The 21,683-nt window shown below is 47.5% G+C and overlaps 2 protein-coding genes across 7 annotated transcripts in view; one reads left to right on the top strand and one right to left on the bottom strand.

Annotated features, from left to right (window-relative positions):
• SLC2A8 (solute carrier family 2 member 8) overlaps positions 1–9,048 on the bottom strand; it is a 23,417-nt gene extending 14,369 nt beyond the window's left edge. For 2 of the 3 annotated variants that reach the window (XR_013226065.1, XM_077307028.1), the window contains exons 1-4: positions 8,885–9,048; positions 4,440–4,598; positions 2,157–2,319; positions 742–948 (exon numbers count right to left, since the gene is read on the bottom strand). Coding sequence is in view for 2 of the 3 variants with exons in the window: in XM_077307028.1 (XP_077163143.1) it covers positions 742–948; positions 2,157–2,319; positions 4,440–4,528 (459 nt within the window). In the remaining variant the exon portion in view is untranslated. Of the gene's footprint in view, positions 1–741; positions 949–2,156; positions 2,320–3,649; positions 3,779–4,439; positions 4,599–8,884 lie in introns of those variants that run through there. The other variant, XM_077307029.1, reaches the window with a different exon arrangement.
• Positions 5,855–21,683, top strand: FBXW2 (F-box and WD repeat domain containing 2). Of its 4 annotated transcripts, none has more exons than XM_077307031.1 (8): positions 5,855–5,939; positions 11,964–12,072; positions 12,519–13,028; positions 15,429–15,623; positions 17,375–17,508; positions 18,712–18,798; positions 19,720–19,889; positions 20,681–21,683. In XM_077307031.1, the coding sequence occupies exons 3-8, from the start codon at positions 12,539–12,541 to the stop codon at positions 20,967–20,969; spliced, it is 1,365 nt and encodes a 454-aa protein (XP_077163146.1). In that variant the 5' UTR covers positions 5,855–5,939; positions 11,964–12,072; positions 12,519–12,538; the 3' UTR covers positions 20,970–21,683. The 4 variants fall into 4 exon arrangements, with proteins under 4 accessions (XP_077163146.1, XP_077163145.1, XP_077163147.1 ...); XM_077307030.1 differs by lacking the exon at positions 5,855–5,939 and adding an exon at positions 9,333–9,516; XM_077307032.1 differs by lacking the exon at positions 5,855–5,939 and adding an exon at positions 9,333–9,623.

The following is a 21,683-nucleotide window of genomic DNA, read 5'->3' as shown; positions in this document are numbered from 1 at the left end:
ATGGCTTCAAGGGTAGCCCTCCGTACACGGCCACCCCTGAAGTTGCTCCGAAAACTCCCAATTGGTCCAAAACATGGCTGCGCTAGTCCTTGCGAGAACGCCGTGGAAGGCACATGTATGACCTGTGCTCTCCACAGCTGCACTAGCACTGGATTGGAGATTGAATCAAAGTTCTGGTCATGATCAGGAAAGCTCTAAACGGTCTGGGACCAACGTACCTGTGGGACATCCTTGTACATGCCCCCCCCCAATGGCCTTAAAATCAAGGCAGGAAAATGTGCTTAGGGTCCCTGGCCCCAAAGAGATCAGACCAGCCTCAACCAGAACCAGGGCCATTGCAACCCAGGCTCCAGCCAAGAGTTCCTCAGGGCTTGTAAACAGAGCTGTTCCACCAGGTGTGCGGAGAGGTAGGAAGCAAAACTCTTTGTCCCACCTATAAAACGGAAGAACAAAGTTGGCATCCGGTGGCACCCTTCAGACCAGCAAAGTTCTGTTCATGATATAAACTTTTGTGTGCATCTACTTCAGGTATAAAACAACCCTTTATATTTGAAGAAGTGTATGTGCACCTAAAAGCTTATGCCTTGAATCACATTTTCCTGGTGCGAAAGGGGCCACTGGACCCAAGCTTTGTCCGGCTGCTTCAGACCGACATGAGAATCCACTTGGATCTTTCAGTAGCAGACAGCTGTTTTGATCCCGCATGGGTATGAGAGAGAACAACCGCATGTTTTCCCTTACCGGAACCACCAAGGATGTGACGCCGCTGGCCAAGCCGTTCAGGAGCCGGCCGGCATGCAGCATCCAGATGTCCTGGGCGGCGATGATGACCGTGAAGCCAATCACGTATGGGAGCGCGCAAAGCATCAGGCTCAGCTTCCTGCCGATTTTATCCACCATGTAGCCTCCCAGGATCCCGCCAGCTGCAGCGCCCAGAGTGACGATAGACTGCGCCACACATGCAAGAGGAAACCGGGAGTGAAAACACAGCATTGGACTCCGCGGAGGCAGCCGTTTTGCAACTGGCCATCTGCTTTTATGCTCCTTGGGGGCAGGGGCTGGACTTGCTCCATTCAGGATGGCCATGCAGATGGTGTGGTCTACGTGCGTTTTCAGTGCTCCAAAAGGCTAGTCGGTGGCGGATGAGGATCTGGGAAGGTCAGGCTCAAGGCTAGGGATGTGCGCTTCGGTTCGGTCACCTCGGCGATCACCAAAGCCTGAAGCAGCGCGTAGGAGGCCAACACAAGAGCGTGGAGTGGAGGGGTAGCGATGGTGGCTGCCACCCCTCCTCTCCGTGCCATGGTGCTGGCCTCCTATGTGCCACCTTGGGCTTTGGTGATCGCCAAGGCGATTTTATTTTCCTGGGCTCCAAGATCATTGCAGGCGGGGACTGCAGCAAAGAAATTAAAAGACGCTTGCTCCTGGGGAGGAAAGCTATGGCAAATCTAGACAGCATCCTAAAAAGCAAAGACATCACCCTGCCAACAAAAGTGCGTTTAGTCAAGGCTATGGTATTCCCAGTTGCAATGTATGGCTGCGAAAGTTGGACCATAAGGAAGGCCAAGCGTCAAAGAATTGAGGCTTTTGAACTCTGGTGCTGGAGAAGACTCTTGCGAGTCCATTGGACTGCAAGGCGAACAAACCGGTCAGTCCTAGAGGAGATCAGCCCTGACTGCTCCTTAGAAGGCCTGATCCTGACGATGAAACTCAAATACTTTGGCCACCTCATGAGAAGGAAGGACTCCCTGGAGAAGAGCCTAAAGCTGGGTGCGATCGAGGGCAAAAGAAGAAGGGGACGACAGAGAATGAGGTGGCTGGATGGAGTCACTGAAGCAGTTGATGCGAGCTTAAATGGACTCCGGGGAATGGTAGAGGACAGGAAGGCCTGGAGGATCATTGTCCGTGGGGTTGGGATGGGTCGGGCACGACTTCGCACCTAACAACAACAAAGGCGACCGAACCGAAGTGCACATCCCTACTCAAGGCTCCTTTGCCTTGACAGTCTCAGGGAAACGTCTGGCTTGGCCTGCTTTTTTTTGTTCAGGAGAAAAGTGTGAGTCTCTGGCCCAGAAAGGTTCTAGGCTAGGACTTGCCAAGAGCTATTTCTGCCGGTCCCTGATCAGTCGGTTGCTTTCGTTCGTCCAGCAGAGACTTACCCCAAACCAAGATGCTTGGGTGTCATCTAGCCTTAAAGCTGGATTGACGCTGTGCTTCAAGGCTGGAATCGCTGGAGAGCTGTAGCCAAGGATGAATCCGAAACTCAGCGGTCCCAACACAGCGGCAAACGTGGCCAGGTAGAGATTCCGGTTCTGGACTCTGCTGCAAGAGAGGCAGAAGTGGGTCCAACAGAGGCCTCCTCCACAGACTGCCAAAGCTAAGCAGATCACAGTACCCAGGGTGGAGACTGCACAAAACTGGGGAATCCTGGGTTCCGATTCCTGTGAATATTACCATGCAACTTTGAAGCAGCCACTCCCTCAAACTAACCTGTGAGTGTGAAATGGAGGAGGCAGTAGCCATGTAGGCTATCCTGAACAGACTGTGACAGAAATTTACACTTCCCCTTTTTTTTTGTGACCACAGTAGAGGCATCCATTCACTCTCCCCCCTTCCCCTCTGAAATTCCTCAGAGGCGGCAAACATTTAAACACGTACAAGTAAAAACGCTCTCTTAGCATGACTGGATTATTCACCCAGATGGTTGAGCTCGCAGTTCAGAGCCTGGTAAACATGGGCTTTAGATCATCTGACCTCAGCAGTAATAAGCAAACTGCTGATGTAGCCTGGGGTCAGGGGAGAAGTGGGGGGAGGGGGGGTGTCACTGGCCTTAGATAACTTTAGACATGTTGATCCCTTTTCAGTTGCATGGGTGGCAAAGTCCAATCTTCCCGCCAGACAGGGCTTAGCTGCAATGACCATGTTTGGGACACATTCCAGAGCAAATTCCCACAAATTTGGCATTTTTAAATTAAAAATCTAAAAGTAGAGGGAGACATGCAGAAAGCTGGATACAAATCCAAGCTATTTTCACAAGATTCAATCAAAGATAAAACACAATCTCTAAAATTCTTGCCAAGCCTTTTCAAAAAAGATAAGATAGTCTCCTCCAACCCAGATTGGAGAAGTCCCAGGGGGCTTAAGATGTAGCTCTTTTCTATGGACACGATTGCATGAGCCTCACATTACTTTCTTTACCCATCTCCTTAGTTTTCTCCAAAGCCATGATCTTAAACAACTCTGAGCATTCTAAAGAATAACTATTACAAACTTTGTTCCATTTGCTTTGGGATTCCTTTGGGACACTGATTCAAAAGTTATCTTTCTCAAGGCTGGGGCAGTGGGAGGAAAAGGGACATCTGCAGATAGACACAAGGACTTGGGTGCAACAGGCCTGATTAGCCACAACATCCTAAAACAGTGATTTATAACTAAAATCAAGAGAGCTTCCCATTGCTTTCCTGGGAGATGACCAGATCAGTGACTCATACAGAGACACACGGCTGAGGTTTCTTTAGAGATGTATAACACTCACTCTAAAATTAAAACTTTTACAACTGTTTTTTTTTAATTAAAACTGGAGGCATTTCTCAGCTATTAGAAGTCCATAGAGATGCTGGCGTGGGGTTGCCAACTCTAGGTTGGGAAATACCTAGAGACTTTAGGGGTGGAGCCAGGAGTGAGAGGGATTTGGGGCAGGGAGGGACTTCAGCAAAGTATAATGCTATGGAGTTCACCCTCCAAGGCAGCCGTTTTCTCCATGGGAACTGGTCTCCTGAGTCTGGAGATGAGCAATTATTATTATTATTGCTCATAATCATTATTATTATCATTATTATTATATCAATTTATTTCCCACCACTTCTGGGAGCCAGCTCATGGCTGATTACAGTATTAGACCACAGACACTAAGAAACCCCAATAAAACCCCATTAAACATTAATACAAGCACATGAAAATACAGATAAATACAGATATGGCAGTATAACTCATCTACTCTATACCCCCCCAACACAACTCCTAACAGGGGAGGTGAGAGGGAGCCATAACTGAACGCCATTAGATGTTCAAATGGTTGTATCAGTGTCTTAACAAGGGGGGGGCGGGAAATGATCTTCTCTCCGTCCCGGCCTCAACCATAAACCTGGTGGAAGAGTTCCATCTTTCAGGCCCAGTGGAATGTCGAAAGCTTCCGCAGGGCCTGCAGGTCTTCTGGGAGTTCATTCCACCATGTGGGAGCCAGGACCGAAAAGGCCCTGGTCATGGCCACGTGATCTCTTAATTCCGAGGGATCCCTTGGCATCCCTACACTGGCTTCAACGATTTGCCTTTCTAGGATCAGGCTGGATAAGCACTGCTCAGAACCACTGGAAATGCAGAACCACCCGCCGTATAACCCCGTGGAAAATGCCTCTTGCTTTCAGAAACTCAGGCAGAAATACCTCAGATAAATCCCCAGCGCTGAGGCTTCCTGGATCCCGGCAGGCCCATCCCTGCTGCCCAAGAGAGGGCTGGTTTCCTCGGAAGACATCTCTTGAATCGCCAGGAGTGCTGCCAGCGCTGCTCACGCTGTTGTCAATGGGCCAGCCTACTATTCAGTCCTGAGTCATCAGAAAGGGAAGAGAGAGGAAACAGCTGCAGGCAGAAGTGAACGCAAGTCTTGTGACCTCGGGAGACTTAAGCTTTCCCGTGTTTTGCTTTCCTTCTCCTCCCCACACCACAAAGGTCCCGTGTGCCTCAATTAGAGCCAGAGGTAAAACTGCATCACTGCTGGCTGCCGTGATTGCAAATATCTCCCCTTCTCCGTTGATGGAACCAGAGAGATTTCTGCACCAAACTTCTCTACAGCAGTGTGATCCTTTTGTGGGTGTGACTCGCCCTGCATGGCCATAAGGAAGACCTGTTTAGGGTTGCATTGTTGATTAGGGCAGCTGCAAACCTGTGCACATTTTCCAGGGAGCAAGAGGGCGGGATCACTGTAGGACTCAGTTCAAACATCACCTGGAACTATGGCTTATTTTAACCTTGGTTAGTTTAATCGGGATGTGCTCACAGATTGTCACTCAGACCCTGACTTGAGTTGGCAAAGGCTGGTTTCATTGCCTTTTCTCTGTAGCCTGAATAGGACCAGCCAGGTCCCCCACAGTCCCTGGTGGGGGAGGCAGGGGGAGGGTTGCCAGGGCCAGGGTGGGAATTCTGGGAGATAAGGGGCTGGTGCCCAGGGGGGGGGGGAGAGACTTCAGTGGAGGGCACAGCCATAGAGTCCAAAGCTCAATTTTCTCCAGAGGAACTGATATCCACAGCCTGGAGATGAGCGGTAATTCCAGCGGATCCTCGGTTTGCCAGCCCCCAGGTGGGACCCAGGGATCCCCTGGTTTTAAAGCTCATCTCTAGATCAGTTCCCCCGGAGAAAATGGCTGCTTTGGAGGGAAATGCCCATTGACACTTTGGGGTCAGGAGGCCAATTTTCCCCAGGGATTTTGGCTTTCTTGGGTGGGGGGGGGGTGTATTATCTGAACATGGAATTAGGGTCACTGTGGGTAGGCAGGTAGTTGTGAGTTGCCTGGATTATGTAGCGGGTTGGACTAGATGACCCCGGATACCCCTTCCAGTTGATGTCTGCCTCAAGCCAGAAAATCCCCAATCCAAGGCTTTGTTTTGCCCTGAAACTGGCTTGGGTCAATCAGAAATAACTGCCTTAACTTACCTGACTAGGTGAATGACGTTTATATGACAAGACTGAAAGGTCACTCAGCATCTCAATAGCACGTTGGATGATGCAATATCCCCTTGCTTTCGTCATTGTGACCGGGGGAGAGCTTGCATCATACAAACTTTGATGTCAGCCAACATCATATGAAGTAATAATGAAGACAGCATGGAAACATATTCCCTCCTTCCTGAGTATCCCCAGCCACACAGGGGGGGCTGGCGGTCAGAAGGTATGCTTCCTTTCTTATTCATTCATTGTTTTGTACAAACATTTATGGCAGGGAACATTCCCTACAAAAGCCTGAAGACCAGAATCCCCATCATTGCTGAATCTGAAGACTAGGAATGCCAGCCTCCAGGTGGGACCTGGAGATCCCCTGGAATTACAGCTTTAGATTGCAGAGATTATATCCCCTGGAAAAAAATGGCTCCTTTGGAGGGTGCGCCCTGTGGCATTGTACCCCACTGGGGTCCCTGTCCCCCACCTCAGGTTCCACCCCCAAAATCTCCAGGAGTGTCCCAAACTGGATCTGGCAACCCTACCCCCTAGGGTTAACAGGGCCCTCATGGCCACTGGTAGGGGATGGGGGAGGGTTGCCAGATCCAGGTTGGGAAACTCTTGGAGATTTGGGGATACGGCCTGAGGAGGACACAGACCGCAACGGAGTCCAGTGCCACCGAGTCCACTTTCTGCAGGGGAACAGATCTCTTTAGTCTGGAGACGAGCTGCGATTCCAGGGGATCGCCAGGTCCTACTTGAAGGCTGGCAACCCTACTGCCCCCATCTCCCACCAACAGCCCAGGGGGCTCCTACAGAAGACACGTTGGGAATTTTCTGAAAAAGAAGTGGGCACCACAACAGAATGCCTGCCTCAGGGGGGGAGCCCAGTTGCAAAATACTGGGATGTACAAAATGTTCGGCCCAAGTCCAGCATCTTGGCGGCAGCTGCTTCCAGATGGATGCCCCCTGCAGATACATGAAAGTGATGTCTCCTCGGCTCTTCTAAGGCACCTCCTGCTCCAGCAACATGAAGGAAAGCCAAGGCTGGATATTTGTATTGGGAAAGAAGTGAGCATTAGGTAGAATACTGGCAAGTACCATACTGCCCACGGGCGCCATACTGGCACAAAGTATGTGTGGGGAAGGGGGGAGTGGTTTCATAGAGGATGCTGCTTAAGCTCACTGGAAGGCAGGCAGCCAGGCGACTTGCATCAAGTCAGACCACTGATCCATCTAGGTCAGTACTCTGATTGGTGGTGGCTCCTTCTGCATCATGGAGCCAAGGCCCAGTCAGCCAACAAGTAGGGAAAGGACGGAATGCACCAGCATGGGAACAAAGAAAATCTCAAAGGTGTGCTAGAAATAATTTATTAAGGCCTAAGTGCATTTTGAGGGTAGGGGTGCCAGCCTTGGGGTGACGTAGGGATCCCATGGAATTACAGCTCATCTCCAGGCAACAGAGATCAGTTCCCCTGGAGAAAATTGATGTTTTGGAGAGTAGACTCTAGGGGTTTGTACCCCACTGAGGTCCCTGTCCTCCCCAGGCACCTTCCCCAAATCTCCAGGAATTTCTCAACCTGAATCTGGCAACCTTACCTCCAGCAGCAGGTGAGATGACTGAAGGGATACAATACTGCAGGAAGGGGTTTTGTCTCCCTTTATCTATCTACACACAATATAAATTGGGCAGGGAGATCACTTTGCACTCTCGTGTGCTAGAGTTTTGTTTTTTTTTAATTTGTAAGAAGTTCTCCACACACACACACACACACACACACACAGACACACACAAACAAACAAACAAGGGAGTGTTGAAAACTGTAACCCCCCCATCCCCAACCACTCAGTAATAATAGTCCATTCACACTATAAGATTTTTGAGCAAGTATTATATACTTTGCCATTCCACTTTTCAACCCCCTCCCCTTCCCAAAATATTGGTTCCCAAAGAAGCTTGCACCAACTGGAATCTAAGACAAATATTTATTGATATGCTTCAACAATGGCATTTAGTAGCAAGGGCTGCCAGTTCTGAAACCAGTCCCCTCCAACTGTCCTTTTAATATCATTTCATCTGTAGCAACTGCCAGGAGTTGTTATTCAGCTCTATGTCATGAAGCACTTCATCTATCCATTTCTGCAATTAAACCTTTACTAGACAGACTTTTTTCTAAACATTTGGTAACCTTTATTGGCGGCCAGGAGGAAAAGCTGCTCCTAGGTGGAGTTGAGCCCAAGCATGAGAGGTGCTTTGTTATTGCATCTTTCCCTGCTGGTCTCAGCACTGCAGCTAGACCCAGACCTGATGGAAGAATGACTAGGTGCATTTGGACAGATGGGTCTCCACAGGAGCTGGACTTAGGAACTAAGAAGCACTTGGCTCCTGTTCGCCTCTCCTATAACACTTAACAGTAATGCGGTGTGTGTGTGTGGGGGGGGACCTCTCAGTTGGAGTGGGGTTCAGGCCCAGTGAGAGCACCATGATAGCACACAAATCAAATCTGAGTAAAATGGGTTGAGCCCATTACTAACATTTACTGACATCTGGATGCCCCCCCCTGCCACCCCCTCGCTTTTTCCACCTAGCCCTGAATGAAGAAATTCTGATCCATCTGACGCCAGGTCTTAGCAATGAAGCAAGAGATTTTTTTTATTGTTCCATCTTAACTGATTGTTTAATATTTATGGGATTTTATCTTAAGTATGAATTTTTAAGTACTGTGAGTTGCCTGAAGACTGTTGCTAGAGAAGGGCTGCCTAGAAATAAAAATGTAATAACAATTTCTCCGGCAGAGGAGTTACCAACCCACAAGTTGGTAACAGTATTAGTCTGAAGTAGCACAGCAAAAATTGAGTGCAATAGCACCTTTAAGATCAACAACGATTTATTCAAGGCGTGAGCTTTCTTGTGCAGGCACATTTCCATTTGGTCTGTGGAAGTGTGCCTGCCCACGAAAGCTCACGCCTTGACTAAATATTTGTTTGTCTTAAAGGAGCGATTGGACTCAATTTTTGTTGAACTCACAAGTGGGCTGGCCTTTGTCCCTTTTGCCTGTAGCCCCTTGGGAGGTTCTCTCTCTCCCTCCAGCCCCTACTAAAGAGCCTCCCCTGCCGAGCAGCGGCGTCTCCGGCGAGAGCCCAGCAAGGTACTGCGGGGCTGGCCCCCAAACTCACCTTCCCCTCCAAGGACAAAGCCTCTGCCCGCGTCGCCAAGAGCTCCCTCTAGGAACCGCCGCGAGGCGGGCACAAAGAGCCAGGGCGGCTGGCAGGAGGGGAAGCAAAACAATAACGAGCCGGAAGCCCTCCTGCTAAAAGTGCCCCCGGAAGCCCTCACGATTGGGCCTCTCTAGGCCTTGGAGGACTTGGCCATAGAGACTGCAAAAAGGAGCACCAAGGCCGGCCTCTCAGGGGCCCGAAAGAGCCGGCGTCCAGCGGCCCCTTCGAGCCGAGCCAACAAGCGCGCGGCTGTGGAGGCCCCTTGGTGCGACACCGCCCACGAAAGGGCAAGCGATGACGGCGCGTGACGTGAGAAGCCGGCGGGAAAACGTTTTTCAGGCCCTACGAGCCGCTCAAGCCGCTCAAAGAAATAACTCCGATCAATATTTCTTTAATAATCCATACGCTTTGCCCGATTGGCGCTAGGCGATGACGTCATTTCCTGCCCTGGGCGGAAGTGGGCCTCGTTCAGGGCGATGGAGAATGGGGAAAGGAAAGGCGGCAGGCGCTGGGCGATGACGATGGGGACGCGCGCCGGAAGTGCCTGGGGTAGAGTCTCTGCTGGGACCCGGCGGCGGCAGCGGCAAAAGGTTGGACCCCCCCTCCGCCCCCCGAGAGAGGACAGGGGGGCGACAAGGAGCAAAGGGGAGGGGGCGCAGGCCGTGGGCGGAGGCACTGGCCACGGCGGCCGGCTATGGCAAGTGGGCGGGGCCTTGAGGGAGGGGGGGGCGTCCCGAGGGGGTGGGCCAGGCCAGGCCAGCGTGTGAGAATGAGATTGAGCCCGTTCAGGCCGGGAGGGGAGAAGTCCCGTCCCTTTGTGGGAGGCGGTGACGAGAGTACAAGAAGAGCCCGGCTGGATCCCGCCCAAAGGTCCGTTAAGGCCAGCATCCTGTTTACTTTCAGTGCCCGGCCAAATGCTTGTGGTAGCCAGATCTCTCCTCGGTTGGCCTTCGCCATCAGGTGTTGCAGGCTTTGGAACTGCCCCGAGTCTCCTGTCCTGTCTTGAACTTGGAAAATCTACAATTCGCCATGAAGTCAGCAGCCCTCTCCGTGATTCTGCCATGCCTTGGATAGCCCAAACTATCCTAGTCTCAGAAACTAAATAGAGTTGATCCTGGTTAGTATTTGGATGGGAGACGTCCAAAGAGTACCAGGATTGTGATGTGGAAGTAGGCAAAGTCATGCCACCTCTGGATATCTCTTGCCTGGAAAACCCAATGGCAGCCTTTCTCAACTTTTTTACCACTAAGAAACCCCTGAAACATTCTTCAGGCTTTGAGAAAACCGAGAAGGGGTGTAATTTTGCAGAATATGATTAGGAAGCAGAGCTGTGGACACCCCCACCCAGGGCCCTTCCCCCTCCTGGCCCATCTTGGCCATTTTGGGAGGGGTGGGCATGCTGTTGCCATAAATCAGCTGTGAACTGATGGCAGCTACAACAAATTGTTTATTCTCAGGATCTGGTGTTTAGGACTTATCTTCTTTAAATTATTGTTGGTAATAATATACCTTTAAGCCTTTTGTCTCCCTTTCTTTTACTTTGTTTCTACTTCAAGAGCCAAGTTTGGATTTAAACCTCCCACCTTACTTACCCTTACCCAAATTTTCCTGTAGATAGTAATAGATAGAAGTTTCACTCCAACAGCTGAAAAAGTATTGTAGAAAGTGAAACCAAAAGCAGAAAATGACAAAATCTCACACAGAAGGACATAAGGAAAAGCAAAAGGAAACAAATATCTGTTTTTTTTAAATGCAACTCTTAAATATAAAATGTTAATCCTCATAATTTAAATATTATGTGTTTTAATAATGGAAGAACTTATTCTAAACAATTTATTGCGGAAATATTGATCTAAATATCAATATTGTCCCTGACTCGAAAGTTACAGCTGGTACAGAATGCAGCTGCACAAGTCCTCACTAAATCATCTTGGAGGTTCCATGTTCAGCCTCTGCTGAAGCAGCTGCACTGGTTGCCAGTCTGTTTCCGGATCAGGTTCAAGGTTTTGGTATTAACCTTCAAGGCTATATGCAGCTTGGGTCCTGCATACTTGAGGGACCACCTACCTCCTTATGCGCCCCACTGGGCACTTCGCTCTGTGGGTAAGAATCTGCTGATGATCCCAAGACCTCGGAAGGCACGCCTAGCCTCGACAAGGGCCAGGGCCTTTTCGGTCCTAGCCCCGACCTGATCGAATGAGCTCCCTGAAGAGCTGCAGGTCCTGTTGGAGTTCTCTGAGTTCTGCAGGGCCTGCAAAACAGAGCTCTTCCGCTGAGTGTTTGTCTGAGGCTGGGTGGTGGCCCGGGGGCTAAGATCGGGCCCCTCTCCCTGGGGGTGGAGGGAGGCCAGTATTAGACTGGCCTGGGTCCCCAGATTGTTCCATCCTATGCCCAATTATTCATCTGCTCCCTTCTGCCTATCCAGTGGGCCTGTGTGGGAATAGTTTATTCAATCACCATCATTGTGAGCAAGTCACTGTTTATGAGCTTTTTTAATGGGGAATTTTAACGGGTTTTAATGTATTGATTGTATTGAAATATTGTTAACCGCCACAAGCTGGTTTCCAAAAGCGGCAGTCATTCAAATCGAATAAATAAATACAATAACTTATAATTCCCAAACTTCATTAAACAATCAGGCAGGAAGTCATTGTACATATAATTTCACCGGGGTAAATATATACAATACCTTAAACACTTTTACTGCATAGGCACACAGTAGTTACCATTCCATTTTTATCGTGTGGTCGTCTCAAGGAGGTTAAAGAGACACTGTTCAGAATTGCCAGAATTGGTTTGCTTTAGACGGTCTCTAATTGAGAGACAATTATAAGTGACAGGCAATTTAGAGAAACTTCTTTTTAGAAAATCTTTTGCATTGTTTTTAATGTACATGGCGTTTTTGCATGAACCAGTTTGGCCAACAGGGAGAAAAGAGGGATACATATTTTCACTAGCTAGGGCTTGGCCCCTAGTTTCTAATACATATTTGCTTGGAGTAAATCACACTGGTTTACAGTTCTTGTTGCTCTTCCAGGAGAAATGGCCCCAGCGGGATCCCAAACCCTGTTGGACTTCAGGAAGAGAGAAGGAGGACATTGGCTGCTACCTGCAGGGCAACATTCTAACACAGACAATTATCTAAGGTAAGTGGGTATCTTTTCCCATCTGGGTCTGATATAGGGAGAAAAGGCAGTGGGTACAACTAACATGCATTAATTCCACTCCCTGGTGCAAAGGAAAACTAATTATAGACAATGTGTCAGTAAGCATGCTTTATTTCTAACATAAGTCTAAAATTGATAGCAAGCCAAAATATTTTTTTTACTGGCCAGAAAAATTCCACAAGCTTGGCGTATTGCAATCGTGCGGGTTTTTAGATCTCATTGCTGTCATCGTATGGACAGTTTTCCAACAGATTACATTGCTGATTTTGAGTTACAATTGTACTGGGTGATATTATTTTTATTTATTTATTTATCAGCACGAGGCTGAAACACAACACAGGCTAGGAATGTGACAATTTTTTAAATACAGTAATGTTTGTGTTTGATTTTGAGCAAGACTAATACCATATTTTGATGTACCACAGGTAAATGTTTCCATAACCTTATGGAGAGAAAGGACTTTGAAGCATGGCTTGATAACATTTCTGTTACGTTTCTCTCTCTGACGGACTTGCAGAAAAATGAGACGCTGGATCACCTGATTGGCTTGAGCGGGGCAGTCCAGCTCAGGCATCTCTCCAATAACTTAGAGACCCTCCTCAAGCGGGACTTCCTCAAACTCCTCCCGCTGGAACTCAGTTTCTATTTGTTAAAATGGCTTGACCCTCAGACCTTACTCACATGTTGCCTCGTCTCTAAGCAGTGGAACAAGGTCATAAGTGCCTGTACGGAGGTGTGGCAGACTGCCTGTAAGAACTTGGGCTGGCAGATCGATGACTCTGTCCAGGATGCTTTGCATTGGAAAAAGGTATACTTGAAGGCTATTTTAAGGATGAAGCAACTGAAGGACCATGAAGCCTTTGAGACCTCTTCACTGATTGGACACAGTGCCAGGGTTTATGCACTTTACTATAAAGATGGGCTTCTTTGTACAGGTAGGAATGCCCAAAGAACTTGAGCCTGTTGGCAAACAATTTAAACTGCAAATTATGAAATTGCTAGTTCAGATCTCACTGAGTGACCTTTGGCAAAACACTGTTATCTCAGTCTCTCTTTCTCCCTCATCTGCAGTTGGGGAAGAACAAAGCTGGTCTATCCTCTGGGGTCATGCCTCCTTTCCCAAATTTTGTATCTCAAAAGAGATGCTTTTTCTTTTCCTGGATTAAAATTGGAAGCATGCTTTCATTCATGTGCTTGCTGGAGCATACAACAAAATAAGAACAACCTGCCCTTGGAGGAACCCAGCCCTGACTCACTGCTTTAAGCATAATTCCTGAATGGAAAGACAGGAATGGCCAGAACAGTGACTCGTTCATAGATCCCCTGGGTCAAGGATAGACAGGGAGCAGGTAAATTTGCCATTTATCTGCATTGGGAATGGCTGGAATTATCTGCTTTAGATTATCTCTGTTCTGCTTTTCTCCTAACACCCAAAGCAGTTAACGACAGTATAATCAAAAACATGTAAGAATAGTGAAAAACAAAAGTAATAAATTACAAGCTATAGCCATAAAAGCAGCCACCAATGCAGAAACTAAAAACAGCAATCATTAAGCGGACTTAATAAGCCATAGTTTTTCAGATATTTGGTGCTCAGTTAGAAATGTTCTCGTGAAAGGCCAGTTGTAAGTGACTTAGTGCCATGCTATGGCCTGCCTTTGCCCTTGAGCAATAGGAGGGAGGTTTTAGTTTTTCTATATCAAATAAGACTGTTGAGAGGCTCAGCTGCCAGTAGGCAGCACTGTGGGAAATCTTTGTAACCCTGAGCAGGTATCTCCTAGGAGGTATTTAAGTCACAGTTATGTTAGGTTTGGAGCTGCTGAGATTGCTTTACATGACAGAGATTTGGCATGCAGCAGCAATGGTCAACAGCCTTTTTTCTGCAGGATACTTCTTTGGCATTTAGGTGTTAAGAAAAAAGTGGTTCCAGGAATTGAGTCACATGAAGTGGCCTTCAGTCCAAAATTTCTGCATGGATTGGTCTGCTGAACCATCGTTACCATTTGAGGGTGCATTCTAAGCTTCCTTAGGATACCATTTGAGGATGCATTCTAAGCTTCCTAAGCTCTGCCCACGAGGCTGGGAGTTCAATCCCTGCAGCCGGTTCAAGGTTGACTCAGCCTTCCATCCTTCCGAGGTCGGTAAAATGAGTACCTAGCTTGCTGGCGGGTAAACGGTAATGACTGGGGAAGGCACTGGCAAACCACCCCGTATTGAGTCTGCCATGAAAACGCTAGACAGCGTCAAGCCAAGGGTCAGACATGACCCGGTGCTTGCACAGGGGATACTTTACCTTCTAAGCTTCCCATGTAGTTTGAGGCCCTGGCCAGTTGTGTGGGCCCTCTCCAGAATCTGAGTGCTTGGGTTGCATTGCTCATGGGCTGTGGAGTTAGATGTTGCTTTCACCTGCCTGGTTCTTCAGCCTTTAAAAGGAAGCTTGCAGGGAACACAGACTGATCGCATGCTGGAAGGAACTGTGAGGGAGCTTCAGTGTGCAATCTTGGAGGGCAGTTTGTTTGCCGTGATTGACATTCTCATTCAGGAACTCCCCTCTCCCCATGTTTCCTAGAACCTAGATCAAAACCCTTCACCTTGTTCATGTATTCCTGGCACACGGTAGCTTGCTAAGGTCTCAGGCCCAGACTCTTTGAAATGGAGTAGACCCAAAGATATACATTCAAAGCACAAGCTGTACTGCTGTGCTATAAAACCAGTACCTGTGGGAGAAAGCAAAACTTGGAGATTGGCCCAGGTTTGACTGATGAGGCCTTATAATCTTCATACTAGTGTTGAAGACTTGAGGCTGTTTCTGGAGTAGAATAATGCATGTTTGGAATCAGGACTTTGCAACTATGCATAGGGAAACCTTCCTTGGTCAACAGTGATCCATGCAGCAGCAAAAGGAATATGTGTCTGCCTTGCATGCATATTTAGGCTCAGTGGTTAGCCACCAGCTTGCTTTGAGAGGTTTGTTTGGGTAGAGATGGAGGATTGCATTTCCTGTGTGAGGTGGCAAGTGTAGCTCTGTCTCTGTTTCTGTTTGCATTACAAAGCGTGCAAGGCATTTATGCAACCTCTCATGTTTGCTTAGTCGGCCCAAGAGAGGGTCCAAGAGACTGCGTCCTTTGAGAGATTGTATCCTTTGGACAGTTGGAGGAATGTGACTTTGCAGGGACCTGACAAAGCTATTCTGTTCCCCAAGCATTTGACAATTATGCCGTCTCCTAGTAAAAGAACTCCTCTCCAGAGCGCTGGTTTAAAAAAGTACTTAATAATGTAGAGTTTCCAAATAATTGTCTAGTATTCAAAGGGCTTCCTGTTCTTTTGGACTGCAGGTTCAGATGACTTATCTGCAAAGTTGTGGGACGTGAGCACGGGGCAGTGCATCTACGGGATCCAGACCCACACCTGTGCAGCAGTGAAGTTTGATGAGCAAAAACTCGTCACAGGCTCTTTTGATAACACAGTCGCCTGCTGGGAGTGGAGCTCAGGAGCCAAGACCCAATACTTCCGAGGCCACACAGGAGCAGGTGTGTCACAGGTTCCGAAAGACGCTGAAGCATCATGATGGTTTGAAGACTTCCCTGCATGTTATTCATGGATTCTTAAAAACCCTTCTTGTTGTTAGGTGCGAAGTCGTGTCCAACCCATCGCAACCCCATGGACAATGATTCTCCAGGCCTTCCTGTCCTCTACCATTCCCTGGAGTCCATTTAAGTTTCCACCTATTGCTTCAGTGACTCCATCCAGCCACCTCATTCTCTGTCATCCCCTTCTTCTTTTGCCCTCGATCGCTCCCAGCATTAGGCTCTTCTCCAGGGAGTCCTTCCTTCTCATGAGGTGGCCAAAGTATTTGAGTTTCATCTTCAGGATCTGGCCTTCTAAGGAGCAGTCAGGGCTGATCTCCTCTAGGACTGACCGGTTTATTTGCCTTGCAGTCCAAGGGACTCGCAAGAGCCTTCTCCAGCACCAGAGTTCAAAAGCCTCAATTCTTTGACCAAAAATCCCTCTAGTACATGTGAATAACATCACTATGAAAAATTACTCCTTCAATTAAAAGGCTATGATACCTCCCAAGCCAGCTTGGTGTAGCAGTTAAGAGCAGCAGCCTCTAATTTGGAGAAATGGATTTAAGTCCCACTCTTCCACATCCTGGATGACCTTGGGCCAGTCACAATTCTCCCAGAACTCTCTTGGCCCCACCTACCCCACAGGGCATCTGTTGTGGGGAGAGGATGGGAATCTGATTGTAAACTCCTATAGGTAGTAAAAAGCAAGGGACGAAAAAAAAAACAGCTCTTCTTCATCCATAGACAGCCTTTTAATTTAAGTCAGGGGTAGTCAAACTGCGGCCCTCCAGATGTCCATGGACTAGAATTCCCATGAGCCCCTGCCAGCAAACATGTTTGCTGGCAGGGGCTCATGGGAATTGTAGTCCATGGGCAACTGGAGGGCCACAGTTTGACTATCCCTGATAAGTGTTCAGGAGCAGTTTTTCATACTGATGTCATCTGCTGAAGTGTTGTCCTAACTGCACAGCTAATTGTGCATTTCGTGGTAAAAGCAAATCATTTCTCTTCTACCCTACAGTCCAAGCAGGTATGCCACAAGCTTTAAAAAAATGCTAACCCTACAACATGGCACTAAAAGCCATCAGCCAGAACCAGTCCCTAATTCTCACCATAACCATGCAATTAAAACTAACCTTGTGAAAAAGCATTGCAGATCAGGCCAGCCATTAAAGAGCAGCACATGTAATAAAAGACCCTGGTAAAAAGTTGTCTTTGAAACATGCAGTGGAATGGCAGGCAGCCAGGTTGAAGTAAGCAGCTATCTGTCGGGAAGGAGTTCCAGAGCTTTTGTGGCCAAGAAGGCCTTCACCCTGAAGCCTCTTAACTGTACCTCTGGTGGTGGAGGCATGTGGAAAGAATGTCTGTCTCCATTCCCAGTTTTCTGGCATTGTTATAAGTTTGTCCGAGGACAAGCAACCCTCCCTTCTACTCTTATAAGTGATGAGACCCAGATGACATATAAAGGAAGCTACAAGAAAACATTTGACCAATCTTCTCTTATTCTGTAATCCTAATCCAGTTGCATAAATCATCTGTTATTTTATTATGCTCGCTTGCACTGTTTTTACATCCTGTAATCTGTGTTGCACACCAGCCGGAAAGATGGATATAAATAGAATAAAGAAATTGACCAGATTAGTCCCAAATGATAAAATTGACATTGGCATTGTTGATCTCTAAGCTTCCTTTTTTTGCCTTCCGCTTTGCAGTTTTTAGTGTGGATTACAACGATGAGTTGGATCTCCTGGCCAGTGGCTCAGCAGATTTCACTGTGAAGGTCTGGGCTCTGTCGACTGGCGTGTGTCTCAACACGCTGACCGGACATACGGAATGGGTCACTAAGGTATGCCTGGTCTGTCTTGTTTTGTCCCTCTGTTGGTAAACTCTGTGCTGTGTGTTGTTTGGGGAAAATTTGGCCTGCTCTGGATTTGATCGATTTTGAATGAAATTTAGCAGTTCTGGTCAGCACCTGGATAGGAGACCCCTTGGGGGAGGCCAGTGTCTGCTGCCTTGAGTTTCGTGATGGGAGAGCAGCTAGACACAAAAACGGCAGCTGCATATGGAAAATCCTAATGCAAGTTCAGTTTCCTGTGTCCCACGTCAAGGCAGGCCCAGCTAGTTCAGAACCCTCTGGTCTGGCTGAAAAGCATATCAGTTTCCTGGAGTGTTTAGCAACAAGTATGGAAAAATATCGACCAAGCAAAAAAATTAAAACATCCTTCCAGGATCTCATTCCTAGTTCTGCCAGCTTAGATCCTTTTCATGGGAAGGGTCTGGTTTTGAACCTGACTCCTTTTCATGCTAAGCAGGAGAATACCTCCGAACAAAGGGAACAGGGATAGTGGTTTAGTGCCAGTGTGCATAAACTCCATGCAGTAGGGTCCCAGGTTTGGACCCTGATCGCTAAAGGCTGTCACGTGCAGGAGAGAACCACTCTGCTTGCAACCTTAGAGAGCCTCTGCCCTTTGGAGCCGATAATACTGAGATTAATGGGCCAGTGATGTGAGTCATCTGTTCTTGTGACCTTGCTCCTGTTTGCATTATCTTTGGTCTGGGTTCTGTTTCTTGATCATTCAAGATCAGGGGCCATCAATATCGGACTTGTGAGTGCCATGGTGCCTGCTAGCACATTCCCTGGTGCTCAGTTTTTGTCTTTTTAAAAAGTATTTCTTCCCCCAAATCAGGGAACCAACTCTGACTTTCCATCAGCTCATTGGAGTAGGAGGCAATTCTCACAGTGCATCATCATCTTTGCTTCTGCAGGGAGTACCCGTTCAGAAACAGCTGCCTCCAAATGGCTTGCGTATTCCCAGCATTTTTTAAATTGCCCAACCAGCAGCCATTTTGTGGTTCTACCCACTTTCCTTTTTCTACATGCTAAGTTTTTCTGCAAGCTCAACAAATTTGGCTAGTCCTGCTCTGGAGCAACGGAATGTTGGGAACTCATGTTTATATAGAGAAGGCCTCTACCACCCAGGATGCAAAAATACCCAAACAACTGGTCTTGTGCAACCTGGGGCTTACCACACCTTTCTTCTCATCACAGGTGGTCTTGCAAAAGTGCAAAGTCAAATCCGTGATGCACAGCCCTGGAGATTACATTCTTTTAAGCGCCGACAAGTATGAAATCAAGGTAATGGGGGGCCCCCTCTATCTTGTTGGACTCTCTGAAGTTAGGGAAATTGCAGGCTTAAATGGGAAGCAGAATGTTTAGAAGGCACACATGAAGATTGTTGGGTTGTATGTAACTAAATACACCAACGACCAAATACTGCCTCCCAGTGGAATGTCATAAAAAACAGAGTTCCCAATGACCAGAAATCCTCACTTCTCTGTTCCAAATAGAAATCCTCACGTCTCTGTTCCAAATCCAGCCTTATTATTAATATTACAAAATAATACTGTGCCTTGTCTATATACTACACAGCTGATTCAAGAACACCTTTGAAAATATTGCCTGTCGTTTGATTGCTTGCATTCCCAGGTTTTTATTTTGTCAATTTTTTATTTATAATAAATTCAGGGGCAGATAGCAAAAGATCAAGGCTCTGCCCTGAGACGCTTAAATTCTGATAGTAGAAGGGAGCAGAGATGAACGTGCACAAATAGAGTTCCCAAGATTTAGGCTTATTTCCTGTAGTGAGCATAAGGGTTAAGCCAATGGCTGGGGCCATGGAACTGTTGTAAAGCATCAGTCTTGCACAGAGTAGGTCCCAGCTATGATCCCTGGGATCTCAGCTTAAGGGACCTGGGACAGCAGGAATTGAGAAGGATTTTTCTCTGCCTGAGACCTTGGAGAGCTGCTGCTAGTATCACTAGGCAATATTTAGTAGACCACTGGTCTGATCCAGTATAAAGCAGGTTCATATATACAAAGTCTTAATGGTAAAGGTTATTTGAGGGGGAATTTGAAAGGTGAGTGGTAAGACCATGGAGATACTCTGGGAGGTAATTATAGGCCTAAGAGATTCCTCAGGTAGGGTTGGGTTCTGGCCAATGGTTAATGTTGCTAAAGGTTCCCAACTTTTCCATCTTGTAACATTTTTTAAAATAGATCTGGCCTATCGGGAGAGAGATCAACTGCAAATGCTTAAAAACCCTGACTGTGTCAGAAGACCGTAGCATCTCATTGCAGCCTCGGCTTCACTTTGATGGGAAATACATTGTGTGTAGCTCAGCGCTCGGATTGTACCAGTGGGACTTTGCCAGCTATAATATTCTCAGGTAAGCTCTTTGATTTCCAGGCTGAGGCATTTGCATCTAGGAATATTGTTGGGAATTCTTCAAGAGAGAGAAGGGAGACAATCAGGGGAGAAATGTCATGGATGCTGCTTCATTTTTATCAAGGGACTAGCTTCAAAGCCTGGTTGCAATAGCCTTACACTGGTGGCTCTCAATCTGGGGTTAGGGTTCCAAAAGTGGGTGGCGACTATTGCAAGCCGATCATGGGACCAAGAGACTATCCGAATGAGTTGGGAGAGGTGTATCGAAGACAGTTTTGTTTATTTATTTATTTTATATGCTGCTGCTTAAGGCATGAAATGGTCATACATTGCAGCCTGTGGCTCAGTAATGCTGTATATTTTTCAGTACGGAACACACATACAAAGGTAGGTTTGTGTGTGTGTGTGTGTGTGTGTGTTCATTATTAACTGATGCGAGCTTCCTGCATTTTAAGTTGGAAAGAGAAAGTAGCAGAGTTACATTTGCAAGTGGATCTTGAAAGCAGATGTGGAGGTGGTGTCCCATTTTTTGAAAAGCATGAGAGGGACCACCATCTAGTTACAAACCAGATGCTTCCTGGACATCAAGTTTCAATGCGAGCAATACCTCTGTCTTGCTTGGCTTCAGTTTCAGCCCATCCTCCCATCTTCCATGTTGACCACAGCATCCAGGCACTGGCTTAGGTTTAACACAGTTTAAAGTCCTGTTTCTTCCAGGCTTACCTGTCCTGTGCCTGCCATGTTTTGTCTGACTATTTTTTCCCTCTTCCCCCGGCCCTCTTCTCACCGCAGGGTTATCAAACCTCCAGAGTTTGCAAACTTGTCCTTGCTAGGCTTCGGCGACATCTTTGCCCTCCTGTTTGATAACCACTACCTGTACATCATGGATTTGAGGACAGAGAAACTGATTAGCCGCTGGCCACTGCCAGAATACAGGAAGTCCAAGAGGGGATCGAGCTTCCTGGCTGGAGAAATGGCTTGGCTCAACGGCTTGGACGGCCAGAATGACATGGGCTTGGTCTTCGCCACCAGCATGCCCGACCACAGTATTCATCTGGTTTTGTGGAAGGAACACGGCTGAAGGGGAGCGGCAGAGACACGTGCCACGTGGCTTTTTTAAAACAGACGAACAAACAGTTGAGACTGCCAGCGACAGGTCAGCCAGAGGAGACTTTGCATGAACCAAAGCTGCGCATCTTCCAGACACCATCATGCAATGTACAATCAATGTACAATCATTTTACCTTTAATTTTCTGGGGCATTGGAGGAGATTTGGGGGGGAGGGGTGCAGAATAACACAGAGGTGTGTGTATTATGATTATTTTTAGAAACATTAATTCACCACAGCATGCTAACATCCTTGACCACTGACTTGAGTATTCATGTTCAAGCATATACTTTTGAGCATCTTTCTCGACTGTGGCTTCGGGGTTGTTGGTTCGGTTTTTCTTTTTCCCGTGAACAACAACAGCAAAATGCCATTCAAAAGAAGAAGTGTATTGGCTCTCAGCTGTTCTCCCTTCTGCCCTCATTTGTCTCCGATAGAAAATGCCTTGTCTGCAAGGCGTTCGCCTCCACTGTGACAAATCAGCTTGCTACAAGCAGGAGAATTGACTTCTCCGTAGCTGTTCAAATGTCTCTTCAGTAGCCACAGACCCCGACGCCTCTGTATGCAGTGAAAGGGGACCTTCCCCCTTCCTGGAGTCTCAGCTATTCTCTTACATAGAAGTGAGTCTCTAAAGCAGGGGATTTTGCAGTTATCCAGGGAGGGGAGGGCTAATTTCTCCCCACCCC

This window comes from Paroedura picta, chromosome 12 (genome assembly GCF_049243985.1).
Source record: "Paroedura picta isolate Pp20150507F chromosome 12, Ppicta_v3.0, whole genome shotgun sequence".
NCBI lineage: Eukaryota > Metazoa > Chordata > Lepidosauria > Squamata > Gekkonidae > Paroedura > Paroedura picta.
This window is presented reverse-complemented; position numbering and strand designations above follow the sequence as displayed.